The following is a 15,431-nucleotide window of genomic DNA, read 5'->3' as shown; positions in this document are numbered from 1 at the left end:
GATAAACAAGTGCAGTGTTCTGCCAGGAATAGTGCTAAGGTGATGATTGTGTGTCCTGCCAGCCTTTGAAAATACTTTTGAAAGTGTTTTCTATGGTTTCCTAGGCAAAGACCTCACACAAATAAAACCAGGAATGCAATTTACCCCAAACCATAAGCTAATATAGAGTTCAAAGAGAATAATCAATCAGAAAATGGAGAACATTCTGTGGATAAATTTCTATTTGCAGATGTTCTCCCTTCACTTACTGCTGTGCTGTAGGCATTTGGACTGTCTCAAATATTTTGCAACACAACTGTTGAGAGTGTCTCTTTTCTTGTGAGGGAGATTTTCTGTTTCCCTTGAAGAATTAATGAAAGTGACTCTTAGCTTTAATATCAAAGATTCCCAGGGAAGAACATACCTAATCCATCTATAGAACTGTATGTTTTAAAAAAGACAAAGCCTGATCCACCTGCTAAACCTTTCATTGCAAATACTATCCCATCCTTTAAATCATATTTGGGTAAGACCTGGTACTCTTAATATCCCTGCAGATCACACTATATTCCCCATTTGCTGTGTGAGAAGTCAGGAATGTGATTTTAATAATGTATGTGTAAGTGAGAAGGCTCCAGACACAGAGGTGGCAGTGGGATTGCAGAGCTGATGGGAAGAGCAGGGCAGCTCTTTTCCCTGGAAAAGAGGGAAAGTGCTTTCTGCTCTGTATGAAAGGAGGCAGACAAAATACCAAAGAGTTTTGTGGGTGGAACACTGGAAATGCAGAGCCTCAGAGACAACTTTTCCATTAGCAATGCAAAGTAAAATGGAATTAGAATAATATGTTAAAACTAAATGTTGCACAAAATACCATAAACAGAGTAAATTCCTAAATTCTTACCATAGCTGGGGCTGTCCAGTGGTTGTCATCCTTTCACTTCATGTCTCTGCTAGTCTGTGTTGTGCAGAAGGACCAAGAAATTCATTGATCAGCCTGTTTACTCTGTGTGACTGATGTCCTGTAATGGATTCAGCTAACAGGAACCAAATCTGATACTGTCAAATGAGATTAGCAGCCAAGCTTGCAGATTTGAGCTCTGGCTGAATGCTGAGTGGATAAGGGTCAGTGGGTTTCTTTTGGATCGTGAGCAGGTTGGTGGTGTTGGATTTCGTATTGCACAATAGCCTTTGAGATTAGTCTGTGCTCTGTGGTGACCTTACTCTTCTCAGTGAATTTGTATTCAGGTAGCTCTGATTCCTTCTCCCATTTCCTTTGTCTCGTGAGCTCTGTTTCACATATGGAAGAGAAACACAGAAGGAAAAGCAAAAGATGATCAACATGCAGTTTTGAAGCTTGAGGTCACCACAGAGCTCCCAGAGTGTGTTTCTAAATTCACTCAGGCCCTTGGAGCTCTAAGTGTGTTTGTGTGTCCAAATTGCACCCACAATATCTTGTACTGTGTAGTTTGCTCTATTTTACCTTTAATATAAAACTGCATGCTGTGAAAAACATGTTATATTTAAACAATTACTTTGCTTTTTAAGCCAAAATATTCTTAGCCATCCTAAGGTAACCTCTTCCCAGTTGTGATCTGCAGTGGCTGCAAAGAGCTCTGCTTTCGTTACCTTCAGGCTCAGCTACTACTGTGATCAAAACCTAAAATATAAAGTGACTGTCTGGTACAAGGAGTCTGTGTTTATTCTCTGATTATTAGTAATGTTTCAAATAAAGGGGTCAGTTTCCCTTCATGTGAGAGAACTCCACAACACATTATGTTGGCTTCTACTTGGAGGAAAAAAATTTTAGTATTGTGTGATACAAGCCTGAGTTATATGAGAAGTATGATTTGAGGTTTTCCAAGAAGGAGCATTATTCACATATTGTTGGGAATAACATGGTTGATTATTTTTAGTATTTAGTCTCCTGTCACTTATGATAACTGTTTTATCTCAATCTTATAGAAGTTGAATTCTTAAAGAAAGGGGTGTTTGAGTTCCAAATCTATTTGTAATATTTCCCCTGTGGAAGTGTAGTTTAACTTCCCTGAAGTTTCTCTCCTTGTGCTAAGCAAAGCTTGTTCTGCGTTTCTGAACCCAGGTGGACGCGCTGCGGTTACGTCTGGAAGAGAAGGAGACCATGCTGAACAAGAAGACAAAGCAGATCCAGGAGATGGCAGAGGAGAAGGGGACTCAAGCAGGAGAGATCCATGACCTCAAGGACATGCTGGAGGTGAAGGAGCGCAAGGTCAACGTTCTTCAGAAGAAGGTAAGGTTGGAGAGCCCCGAGTCAGATAAACACCTCTGATGCATCTCAGTTTCCAAGGCTGTCAGAGAGTCTGGACTAGAATGTACATTCTGGAGATTAATGTTCCAGTCCATTGGTGTAATGGGAATATGATGAAGGGTGAATTTGTTGGAATTTTTGACAAAAAATTGGAATTCACAACAGAGGTTGTTGCCTTGCTGTGATTGCACGTTGGTGGTGTTGGATTTCGTATTCCAGCTGCTTCTGCACCAGCTGCTTCTGCTTCCATATTAATATTACCAGTGGCTGAGGCATTTTTATAAGGGCACACATTCTGAAAAATCAATCTTTTCCCACCCAACACCTTACCAAAACCACACTGATTTGAAGCACAGGCTGATCATGACTTCAGTATGTGGCTGAATGAATGAGAGGTTGGATCAGTGGAAGCAATTAGGGTGATTTCTCTGTAACTGATCTCGTGAAGAATTTTGTATAGCTTTTGTTAAAAATGCTGTATTATTATACTTAATATTTCTTGGGAAGTGCTAGGATAGGATAATCAGACTATCCTTCATATCTTTTTAGATAAGAAAACGTAGACCTTATCAGTGAGCTGGGTGAGGTCTGGGTAAAAAGACATGTAGACTGTGTCAGATAAATCAGAGAGGCATCCCAAAGGGCATTGAGCCCTAGGGCAAGAGATGTCATTATGGATGACTGGTGGTAAATTTCACACGCAGTATATCCCAGTTTTCCTCTACACAGGGTAAGAAGAGAGAAATGCATGTACTGCAATAAATTTTAATTTGAAGAACATTTTTTTTCTCTTTATCTTGAGAGAAGCTGTTCTTGGAGCTCTTATTCAGTGTATTAGCCGGAGGATGTGGGGGTTTAGTTCTGTTTTTTTTCCTGGACCTTTAAACAATTCTACGGAATTCTTGTTGTATTAATAGTTCAGAATATTGATTAATTTTTGATGCCTGGCCAATGCCTTTTCTTCTAGTCTGCAACCATAAATCATGAGGGTTTAGGTCATGTTCAGTTCTGTTACAGCAAATGTCATGCAGGAATGGAAGTTCAGGCATGGACTACAGCCATAAATAAGTAATTAATAATTCTGGAGCAGAGCCCTAATTCCCAGTCTTCACAGTCTCATTTTTTTGACTCTTCATCTTTTTAGAAACACGGGTTTCTGATTTTTGTGCTGTGTTTCTTTTTGTTTTACAAAATTGGTCATGCACCCTCCAGACACAGATTGAGATCCCAGCTGAATGTTTAACCAAGGGGTGGGGAGTCTGACATTTGTGTAAATGTTAAATGTCACTGAGGTTGTTTTATTTCCATTCACTCTTACACTGCTTTTTCACACAGTTTCTTGCTCTACTTGACACTTGAGAATGATCTTTCATTAGATCATTTATAGGCAGCTCTAAAGGTTATTTTTTAATACTTGTTTTTTTGAAACCACTGAAATCCATATTGAGACAGTTCCATTTTGTGTCTTGATGCATCTGACCTGTTTTTTCAGGACTGTTCCCTGCTGCTTTCAAGTGAAAGTACCTGGTCTTTTCAGGTTGGAAAGAAGGAAGGATCCAGGCTTTTAAGAGTGAAACCTTTGAGGTCCTGTTCTCTTGGATAGCTCCACTGAGGATAACAGTGGTGTGGTGTTCTGTAAACCTCTCTCGAAGCATCTTAAACAAGAACAAAACAAAACCCCACTGAAACAAAGCACTATAAAATGCTTTGGGCTGAAAGGAACTTACTTTAAAGATCATCCAGGTCCAGTTCCCCCTGCCATGGGCAGGGATTCCTTCCACTAAAGCAGTGCTCCAAGCCCTGTCCAACCAGGCATTGAATGCTTCCAGGGATGGAGCATCCTCAGCTTCTCTGTATGAAATATATAAACCTGTCTGTAGAAAAATGTCTATTTCCTGCTGCTGACTAGGATCACATGCAGAGATTTGAATTGGCTTTAGCCTTGAAGTTGCTGGAGGCATTTTCTTTAACATCAACAGTTAAATTGTGAGAGTTGTAAACTTGGAGTGTAACTAGCTAACCTAGAATATTCTTGTGGAGAATCCAGGTGACAATTCTTTTATCTGAGATTTGTGGTGCAATATGGAATTCCTTTTTGGTTTTTGTATACCCTGGGGTAAAAAACTGGAAGTTCAGGTTTAAAGTTCAAGGACTGATGTCTTTAACTCAGACTTTTAATTTCTTGTCCAGACCTGGAATTGAAGACTAGGTGTGGGATTTTCTATAGAAAGGGATTTGCATTTTCTTGTTCTCTTTAACATTTTTCCACAGAAAAGCAGAGCTTGAGAAAATACCTAAGGAAGGACTTGTCTGATTTTTTAATATGTATTATTGTGGAAGTTATGAGAACTTGCATAAGATCTGTTTCAGGTGCTAGGGAAAAATTATGAAGCCTTATTTTTATCTGGTATATATGGCTGTCCTTTTTTGACTGCACAGATAGCTATTTCTGCCCTCTGCCTGGAAACTCAGAAGCCTGTAGTGCCTCTCAGATAAATATTTTTCTCTTAATCCTTGTAAACTGTGATTTGGTTTTCTGGTTTTGCATTTCTAGAGTGCATCTTATTAAAGTGCACATCTTGTTTTGTGCTTTATCCAAGTGCTATCTTTCAGATCTGCCAGGACAGTTGAGAATTTTATTACTATAAAAAAAAAAAGGCAATCTTTAAACTTTTACCTCCATGCACAATTGTATTTTTATTCCTCCCTCTGGTTATGACCTGGTATGTTCAGACAGATCAGGTTTTAGTCTTATATTCTAGTTGAAGATTTGAAGATCTAGTTTAAAGTATCTTCATAGGTCATAGATATTATAGATAGTAGTTTGTCTGGGTTTTTCTCTTGCTGGTTTAGTTATCTGATAGTAAATGTTTGTTTTAAGTTTATTGACATGGTTTAAGTGGTACTCAGGCATTTTAACTAAATAGAGTGGAAGATCATGAAAGGCATGTGGTACAAAAAGTGCTTTTCCTCTGTAGTGTTAATTACTATTTTTGTATGGAAATAATACGTATTTGGAAGCAGCACTTAGGAGAAGGAACGGGGTAAAGATGTAGCATATTGAAGGAATTTACCAAATCAAGAATTGCATTAGTAGATACCATTCAATCCGTTTTCACCAAGCACTGTTCCCTCAGCGTGTACTTAGACATTTTTGAAGTTCTATTCTAATCTATTCTAATCTATGTATTCTAATAATCAAAATTCTAAATTTTGCACACTAATATTTTTTAATGCTAGGTACAAAGAAAATTTGCAGCAAAAAGCTCAAGTGATAAAGATCTGAAAATAACAGAATTTATTAAAAATTAGTTACTTGCATAACTTGGCCATTTAAGAAGAGTTGCTTACTTCTTTTGAAATTTAGAGATTGCCTGTAATAGGATGTAGCCATAGTTGAATGGGTATTTGGACCTCATGATTTTTTTATTTTCTGTGACTGTTTTAAATGTCAATCACCTTTTCTGGTGACACTGACAAGAAATTGTTTGTACAGAACTCTGCTATCCTAAATTGTTGCTGTTGAAACAAATAAATTATTTAAAATGTGCCCTTTTTTTGGGTCTCTGGATTCATTGACACAGACCACCTCTTGCTTTGCTTTATGAACCATTATTTTTGTTGTATTGGTTAAAGCTGGTGAGCTATAAAGTGTACTTTTTAGTCATCCAAAAATCAAGGTGAAGAAAGTAATGGAAGTTTACTGGCTGATTAGAGATCAGTTAAATGACAGAAGAAGATTATGAACAGCAAAGATCTGAAAAATTAACATGACAATTGGCATCATCACTGATACCCAGTAGGCACCAAAATACATTTTCTGGGTTGCTGAGGAAACCAGATGCTTCACATTTTAAATCCTGGAGTTTTTCCAGTTCTAAGCTCATACAGTGATGCTGCTTGATAGTACCTTTATTTTAGACAAAAGAAGTAGGGCACACGCTAGAAATTTGGGAACTTTGGCTTTATGGCTGAAAACTTAATGCAAAAACTCAGTTTTATAGAGCTTTGGGATTATTTTTTTCCTCATTTCATTTAAAATGGATCTTGCATAAAATTTCATTTTAAGCTGCTAGAACTCAAGGCCATGGGACAGCATCTTTGAAAATAAAATAGGGACCATGCTGAGCAAATTTGAAATCTGAACCTGAAAAACATTAGATGGTGCTTCATTACTCTTTTTGCTATATCTGTCTGTCTGTGCTGGTAAACAAGGATGAAAAGAAATGAGCAAAAAAAAAATCAATATTTTGCAATCAAAGCATTTTAGGAAAATGGCATTTGGGACAAAAGAGAAGTAATAATACACTGAAAGAAAAAAACAACAGGGAATCAATCACCTCTTGCTTTGGGGGTAGGCCATGTTTTGTCTTGGAGGGGGGGGTTAACGCTCTCTCCTTTGTGCAATGCAGCTGCAGGCAAATAAAATGCAAGTTTTAGTGTCTGAACATAGCAGTGTTTTTGGCAGCTTCCCATGCTCTGTGTGATAATTGACCTGTGAGAAAGGAAGAACACAGATTTATTTTTGCCTTTGGTGGCTGTGCTGACTTGTTTAGCTAGAATTTGGGAAGGTTTCAAATGTTCCTGCACTTTTGAATAAGAAGCATTTCCTTTCTCCACAGAAGATTAATGTCCTCTGCTTCCCAGAAATCTTAGAAATCAGAATAAATATCTTATGCTTAATGATTAGAAATACTGTGTGGCAGGAGAGAGGGGCAGCAAACAAAATGTGTAACTCAGTTGTTTAAAATCAGTGGTGCTCATAGTTGGTTTAGTATTCCTAACTTTGAAGTGCAGTGTTTGTACTTTAAAGTTTATTTTCTTTCTATTCCCTCATCTCTGAAGTAAGTTTACCTACTCAGATAGCTCCTCTCCCACAACCCCAAGGAGATGAGAGAGCTCAGAGAAGGAACTGCATTTTCAAAGATGTAATTCAGTTGATGCTAGTTTCACCCAAGGTGTGACCTTGAACTTGCCAACCAAGCTAATGAATATATGGTTTTCTAAGAATTCATAAAATCCAGGCTGCACTTTGAGACATGCCTCTGAGCTCTCTCAACGATGGCATTTAGTGCTTTAAAGTGCCCCAGTGTCTACACTGTAGGCAATGGCTTGGTGGTGATACCTGCCGTGTGTCTGAGTCTCCATTTGTGTGAACTATACAGGGAATAATTCAGCAGAAAGGGCAAAGACTGGCCCAGCAAAGATGGGCAGCACTTTCATTTACCAAGTGGGTCTGCATGTGCCCTCCTGTTTCAGACTGGATGGTTTTTTGCCTCTGTAACACTCCTGTGGGCAAGCTTAGCTGTTGCTTTTGAGTTAGAAATGATACAAATTCACTTGAAGGCTGGTTTGTAGGAGAAGTGTGTTTAATGCAAAAAATTCTCTCTTTTATAGACAGATTTTACACAATTCTACTTGATTCGTTAACTAACAAAAACATCTTTCTTACAAACAGTCTTTAAGAAGAACAGAAAAACAGTAAGACAACACTACTTGCAGGTTGCTTATACTAACAAGTTATTATTGTTTCTGCAACTCCTTAAAAAGTCTTAAAAGTCTGCTGTGAGAAAATGAAACCTGTTTTTTCACTCTCTGCCCAGGCTGCTGTATCCACACTTATCCTCTGCTTTTAATGTGCTTGAATCATGGACATTTAAGGAGGAGTAGCATACAGGCTCAGCTCATCAGCCCAGATTCTGCAGGGAGGGCAAGGTAGATGTGCTGCACTTTCTGCTCAGCTAGAGTTGGAGAAATAGTTCCTGTTTGTTCAGGAACTCAGGGCCTTACCCAGCCCAACTACAGGAGTATTTCTGCAAGTCTCTGTCAGAGCTGTGCTTCTGCTCTTTTTACTCAAGGTCTCAGGTCATGCTACTGAACTGGTTCTAAACCCAGTTCAGAGATTTCAAATGCCACAAAAAAGACCAAACATCCCCACAGGGTTTGCGTCAGCTTCTTTATTAAATCTGACAGACGTGACCTCAAAGACATGTCCTGGAGGGCCATGAGGAGCTTGTGTCTCTGTGTCCCTGAAGGGATATCAGACCTCTTCTGCTGCTGCTTTTTCTTTCATTCAGACCTTCCTGTCACAGGCTTGCTGATGACCACTGGACAAGACAAAATTGAAATTTGTGCCTTTTAGAAATTTCTAGAAACTATTCCGGTTTATTGGTTACCCTTTATGTCCAAGATGCTCCAGTAACTTCTCTTTCCACCAGTGTACTTTTAGAATTGCTTTACCATGAGGGGCTGGGATTTTTATTGACATTCATAATGTCAGTAGCATTATCTTCAGTTAGAAGAATAATACGGAAAATTAGGCAGGATTTTAATCCCTCATCTCTCTCAAAATACTACTTGTGGTAGCAATGAAAGTGCCAAAGAAGACTGGAGACGCTTCGTTATGTAAGTTCAAGTGCAGCATAATTTTCCTGTGAGTGTTTTTTTCATTCCTGACATTCAGGTAGATTAGTTGTTTATTTTCCAAATGGAAAATTAGGACACAACACAGAATTTACTTTCATTTTACGGTGAGCCATGACCACAGAATAGGATTTTTACCCCTCCATTTTCACTTTCCAGTTCTCTGACATTCCATTAAAACCTTTCAGAGTAATTGCAGCCCAACTCAGGTGACATTGTGTGTCGTGGGTTTTATTTTTGTCTTCCATGAATCTGCAACTAATAAGATGAAATTAGGGCAGGAGAATAGCACAGTTTCTTCATATCACTTTTAAGCTCCTTTCTAGTTCAGTTTTAAAGGTGGCTTATTGCCATACAGAGTTTGTTACAGCAGCTTCAGGAACATGCCAAAGATTTGGTGTCTTTGATTCCTTTGAGCCATTTAATAACATACATTTTTCTGATTAGAATATGGATCCTAAAAGGTCCACAAGCTTAGCTTGAGACAGCATTTTCCATGGCAGATAGTCCTGCAAACAGATAGTTTGCAGATGCTGGTAAAGGTGGCAGTATGTTCTCCAGGGACTTACCCAAGGAATATACTATTTGTGCTGTTAGAGTAATTTTCAGTGCTACTGCAGCATCTATGGCAGAAAAATCTATTGGATTCAAAATAAGCTTTTGTGCCTGCCTATATGATAACTAAGAGTTTTTAAATGGAGAATGTGCTTCTTCATTTTTATATTACTTTTTTTTTTTGTTGAGCATTTTGTGGTGCCACAGTAAAAATGAAAGCATCTGTATTATATGTACCTATATTCCCAGGTATATGCTAATATTCTTGTAAAAAAATCAAATGTTGCTCTGTGTGAAAGGTAGCAAGTAATTTTCTTATTTTGAGAACTAATGTAAGGAATACTCTCTCCATTTATATGGATGTTATTAGAGAATCTTGCCTGTTGACTTTAGTAACTAAAGTGCTTGATTTTTAATTTTTTTTCCAAAGTAACTCTTGTAGATGAGCAGGCTCACACAAAGCAAGCAAGCAGGCTGTGAGGTTTGTTAGTGAGGTAGTTCAGCTATTGCAGCCAGGTGAGGAAGGGTTTTTAACTGATGCACACTGCTCTAACAGTATCACACAAGATTGATAGCAACAGCTCAATTACAAGAAAACTCAGCTGCAGTTTCTGGTATTATCTGAAACCACAACTCAGCAAATTTGGCAAATCTGTCATATTATATGGAAGGAACTTTTCTAGTATCCCTCAAAGAGAAGAAGTCACTTTAATAGTAAGTCCTTCTTGGGCCTAGAGATAACCTGTTGATTGGTGAGACAGGGCATTACTCATAGGTAATTCTGGTTTCTTGGAGGGATCTGGGAAGACAGCCAACTCTGGGGCCCCTTGCCTTCAGTATGAATTAAAAGTGTAGTTTTCCTGGCAAGATAAAGCTAATAAGCTTTGTTGGTGCATTCACTGTTGTGCAAGACAAATACAAACTTCCCCATGATTGAAGAGGCAGGAAAAGCAAGGACATGTGCCACTTTTGGGGTTGCTTACATCAGTCTTGCTCACATGGCTTTTCATTGCTCTCTGGGTTGTGAGGCTTCACAATTTCCAGCACTTTGGTCACCAGGCGTTTTCTGCCCCTGGGAGTTTTGTCTGAGCTGTGTCTGGAACAGACATTAGTGATTGTGTTAGTCAGCCTAGGGATCTGCACTAGAATAGGGAAGGAGTAATTTGTCAGTTTTAGTCAATAGTTTCCTGGATTCAGGAGTGAATTTTGAACCCACTATGCTAAAGAGTCTTCAAAGCTGGGTCTCTGCACAAATTTATACATTCTTTAGGGTTGTCATAAAGCACAAGTATATTAACAGCTTTCAAATCTGTGATTACACCCAAAGGGTAAGAAAACTGGTCAGCATGGAGTAGTGTCAGCAGAGAAACTAAGGTCCCTTTGTCTCAGGACAGCATGGATTTGCTGCTTAGGATGCACCTCTGCATGATGAAGAGGTTCCAGCAAATAATGGTACTAATTTAGTACATTAGGTGACTAAATATCAAAGTCTCATATTAGTTAGTGCTACATACTCATAAACCCCTAAAAAATTTTAAAACCTATCGTGTTCTGAACTAATTCTGTACGAGCAGTGATAGCTAAATACTGAAAAGTGCACGCACACAAAACCACACACTCATATTTAGTATTTACAGTATGACTTCCTAATCCCTTGCTATTCATCAGTCCATATCCTTTCCAGGAGAATGAAGCTGGACAATCACAGCTGACTGGCCATGTTGTACACTGGGATTAGAAGCATCCCTCCTTTCCAGAGGTCTTCCCTCAGTTTTACCCTACAGTGTATCTTTGATTATAATAAATCAGTGATTTGGGCAATGTAATTCAGTAGCTGAATTGTAATTTAATTTTAAGCCTTTGTTCAAGTTGTACAGCCTTCTGCTTGAGTGAGCCCAAATGATAATGTAAATGGAGTTTAGTTTGCTGTGAGGATTTCCTTTATAATCGGCATTAAATCCCATGTTCCCAACCTATCCATTGCTCTGCCTCAATGGTTGGTCTTTTCTGCTCCCTGATTTCCATTCTTGGCTCTCTCAGTGCTCTGAGGGGTTCAGCCTTTCCTCTCTTTGTGTCTTTTCTTGACCTTTTTTTCTGCTGTGAGTGTGATATGTAGCACTGTACTGTGTGTCTCCAACCAGGTGCTATCAGTGCTGCAGTATCCTTACTCTGTGTAGAACCAAAATCTCAAACAAGTCAGGAAAACATCATCAGTATTGCTGAGTAACAGAGAGATCAAGTTGCAACAGGATGAGGACTGTTTGTTTCACAGTAATTATAAAAAACCCTGTGAAATATGGCACAGGGTTTATCCAAGAAAAGAAGTTTAATTGTTAGTGTAAAAATGTTTACACATTACACTTGTAAAATGTTACTTTATGCATAGACCTTGTGAACCTTGAGATGTTCTAAAAGTAATGTCACAACTTGTTAGTTTTATTCTGCTTCTCACAAAACACAGTATCAGATCTAAATTAATAATTACTAGGTTCAATTTTCCCCTTGTTTTATCAGCCTTGCACAATAAAATACTTTTGATTTTTCTTTTTTTGAACATTTGGGATCCATCAATATGAAATTATTCCAATTTGTAGTATTTATCTTTTCTCTGCAATGGGCTTTCCTAAGTCAAATCTGTGCACATTTTTGTCAAAGCCTATTCAGAGACTTGGAACAGGAGTAAGTAAATGTCCCCAGAATAGTTGGGTTTTTAATCCTTTTGTGTTTGGTAGGTCGTAGGAGTAAAACTTTGGAAAACACAGCCTTAGAGATTGCTTCATAATGTCAGGACACAGCTGAAAGGAGAATTAACATGATGTTATTCTGTGTGATTAGGCCAGGATTTCGACAAAATTGATGTTATTCTTAATTAGATTAAAAAATTAAAAATTAGATTGGGAAATGATTACCAGATTATTTCAATTATGGTTCTCAGTATAATGACATTTTAATAAATATGAAATAAATTAGTATTATCTAAATTTCATTGAAGAGGAGCAGCAGAGTTTAAACTATTTTGTTTTGATACTTAGGATAGCAGTGTTTTGTTTTGAATTACTTGTGGGAATGGAAGCATTCAGGCTCAAGTTGGACCCAACAGATGGTCTTGATGGACAGCTGAGGTTGAAATCTTGGTGGATAATGGCTGCAGTCTCTTACCTGATGAATACCAACAAAAGGGGTCACTTAGAGGAGCTCGAAGATAAATGATAGAGAATTTTTAATGGATTATGTAATTAACCCTACATAACCAACCAACTGGCTCACATACTGCCAAATCAAATCTCTTATGACCAGGTTTTATACTTCTGTTATTTGTTTGCATTTTACATAAAGTATTGTCCATTCATATAATATCTGTATGCCCTGAGACTCAGGCAGTGTCAGTGGGCTGGAAAGATCTGCTTGGCTTTCCCTCTCACCTCCAGCCCCTGCCTTGTACTGACCAGAGCCCATGGTAGGATTTTGATTCAAACACTCTGCTTTTAACTGGGTCAGGCTATTGATGTTATTGAACCTCCTCAGAATGATGCAATTCCACAACTAAATTTAACTGGTTTACAGCTGTCTGAGGATGTGAGTCATTGCTAATGCATAATATTTTCTAGGCAGTGCTTTGGAACTGAGACCGTGCTTAAGAACAACATATACATTGGCTCCCCTGACAATGTGAATTTCAGCACATTTACCAGCTCAAAAATCAGTTTTAACTCTTGGGGTCCTAATTTTTTTCCCCCTGGTTTGAATTGTGCTGGAGTATTTTTAGAAGCTTGTAAGAAAAACTCCTCTCAGTATCAGTTTTCAGAAAAAGCAAACTTTAGTGACAGGATTGTGTTAGGTTTGAAGGAAATTCAAGCTATTTATTAGCAGAAGAGAAGGTTTGCAAACATGGTAGTAACATTTTGACAATATGATTTGAAAGATCTGCTTTAAATACTGCTTGTTATAGGGAGAGTGACAGTAGAGAAAAAACCTTCACTATTTAGAAGATAGTAGAATTACAATTCACTTGATGCTGACTGTTGTTCTTAGTTCTGCTTTGCAGTGATCTGTCAGCAAACTGGTGCTACCAGAGGTTGGCTGGGCATGCCAAAGAATGGAGGAGAAAGGAAGACAAATAGAAATAGAGATTATTTACATAAACACAGATTAACTGTTTTTCTGGCTGGTATAAATATACTTATAAAGCACCCTTGTGTGAAAAGGCAATGGAAAGAGTTGGATTTGAATCTGTTGGATCATTGCCAATTCTTTGTTGCTCTTTTACTAGAGGTACAAAAAATTAAGAGTCCATACAAGTTAATATTTCTTTAATCAGCACTTCTTTTCTCAAGTCAATCTGATTGCAAGCTTAGGTCAAGAATAAGGAATTAATCTTAGCAAGCGTCCTTCCTAGTGAATTCCTAGATTTTATTTTTCTCTGCCGGCAAGTTGCTTCCTTTTGAAGCAGTGGCAAGGTGTCTGCTTGTGAACCATTTATTTATTTGACAATTAAGTAATTTATTTGACAATTAATTTCTACTTTTAAGTAGAAATCACAAAACTAAATTATTTGTCCTTTCTAAGCTGTATTGCAACCAAGCATTTTATTTGTAAAGCTAAACTCTGTAGAGTTTTGTGCTAATTTCAAAGACTCTGAAATGTTACAAAATCCCACCATTTTGAAGTCAGCAACATCAGGACGTGTCCAAAGTGCACAATATTCCAGTGTGATGCTGCAAAGGCAGTAATGTTCCAGGAAAGCATTGAAGTAGAGGAGCAGTAAAAAGAAAACTTTATGGGGAAGCAAAATAAAAATTAATCCAATGTTCCCTGAAATGGCTTTTAGTATGATAGTTCAACAACAAGAATCTCTGAATATAAATTGACAACAATGTGATTATATTAATATAAATTGGTTGGATCTAAAAGTAAAAAAAAACGTACTGAGTGCAGCTGAACTTTGGAAGAAACTCTGATTTGCATTTGCCAAAATCTTTTTGAAAAAAAGGGAAATTGTTTGATCTGTCCTGAACTTCAAAACAACTTAAAAATCTCACCCTTGCAAGGAGACATGCTTTGCCTAAAGCTTCACATTGTTGCTAGTCTTGGGAATTTAACCTTTAAAATTAATAGCAGGAACATTACTTTCAGTGAAATGATTTAGTACAGTTCTGTGAGTGATATTCACTGATGTGACAGACCTTGCTTCTCACACTCACAGAATCTGTTATTGCTAAATTAAATACACATTTTTGCAATTCATGCAGGACTGTTCCTAATGGTACTTTTGCAGGATTTGCAATAGGAAGACAATTATAATGGTGAGTTTTTCAGTGTGACATGGATAAAACTGGAGCTTAATCTTAGGAAGCTGCCCAGTACTATCTGTTTACATACTTCCATTATGTTCTCCAAAACATGACTTTCAGAAATACAGTACCAGTTTTAAATCCAGTAGTACAGCTTTCTTGAACAGTCTCTGAGTACTTCAGGTGATCTCTCACCAACCTCTTTCCTTTTTCTCCACAGCAGTATTACTTAAAATATTTTTCATGCAATCATGTCTGTTTTAACTGTTATGTTGTCATTTTGATTTTGATGTGAGCCCATCTTTTTAAGCTTCTCAAATTCTGTGGGATTCCAGCAATTCAAGTATGACTGTAGGCTCTCAAAATTTTATTATTATATTAGTAATTTTACATTAAAGGGAGTGGCTTGTCTTGACCTAGACAGAGCTGTAGCTGTTCTATCCTCACATGCCTGCTTACTCACCCACTCTCCCTTCCAAAAATGCATCTTTCATCCCCATGTTAGTATTCCCGATGTGAAAGAAACATTTCTGCCTGTGGTTGGTGATAATCCATCATCTCCTTGTGGTCATTTACCCTCGAGCTGAGGAGACCAATAGTGCCTTTACAAAACCAAGGAAGAACTGTTTGGAAAAGTAACAGCTTATGTGAAGTTGTTGTTTATTTGGATGGCTGTGCCACAGGAATGGGAGCAGAAACCTTCTGAAACCCCTCTGATTATTGAGATCCTGTTTACATTGGTGCTTCCCTCAGGGGAAAGCTGGGATCAAAAAATTGGAAGGCTGAACAGAGCTCTGAGATGCTCTTCTGCACATCTCCTCCTGTGCTACACTGCAGGAATACTATCAAGTGTTAAGTTGATTGTGGAAGGGATTTAATGACCAGTTCACAAACCCACT

The 15,431-nt window shown here is 37.9% G+C and overlaps 1 protein-coding gene across 13 annotated transcripts in view; it reads left to right on the top strand.

Annotated features, from left to right (window-relative positions):
- ERC1 (ELKS/RAB6-interacting/CAST family member 1) overlaps nucleotides 1-15,431 on the top strand; it is a 277,355-nt gene that overhangs the window by 83,071 nt on the left and 178,853 nt on the right. For all 13 annotated transcript variants that reach the window (XM_077178195.1, XM_077178201.1, XM_077178199.1 and 10 more), the window contains one exon: nucleotides 2,078-2,245. In XM_077178195.1, the coding sequence (XP_077034310.1) occupies nucleotides 2,078-2,245 (168 nt within the window). The remainder of the gene's footprint in view (nucleotides 1-2,077; nucleotides 2,246-15,431) is intronic.

This window comes from Agelaius phoeniceus, chromosome 5, assembly GCF_051311805.1.
Source record: "Agelaius phoeniceus isolate bAgePho1 chromosome 5, bAgePho1.hap1, whole genome shotgun sequence".
Taxonomy (NCBI): Eukaryota; Metazoa; Chordata; class Aves; order Passeriformes; family Icteridae; genus Agelaius; species Agelaius phoeniceus.
This window is presented reverse-complemented; position numbering and strand designations above follow the sequence as displayed.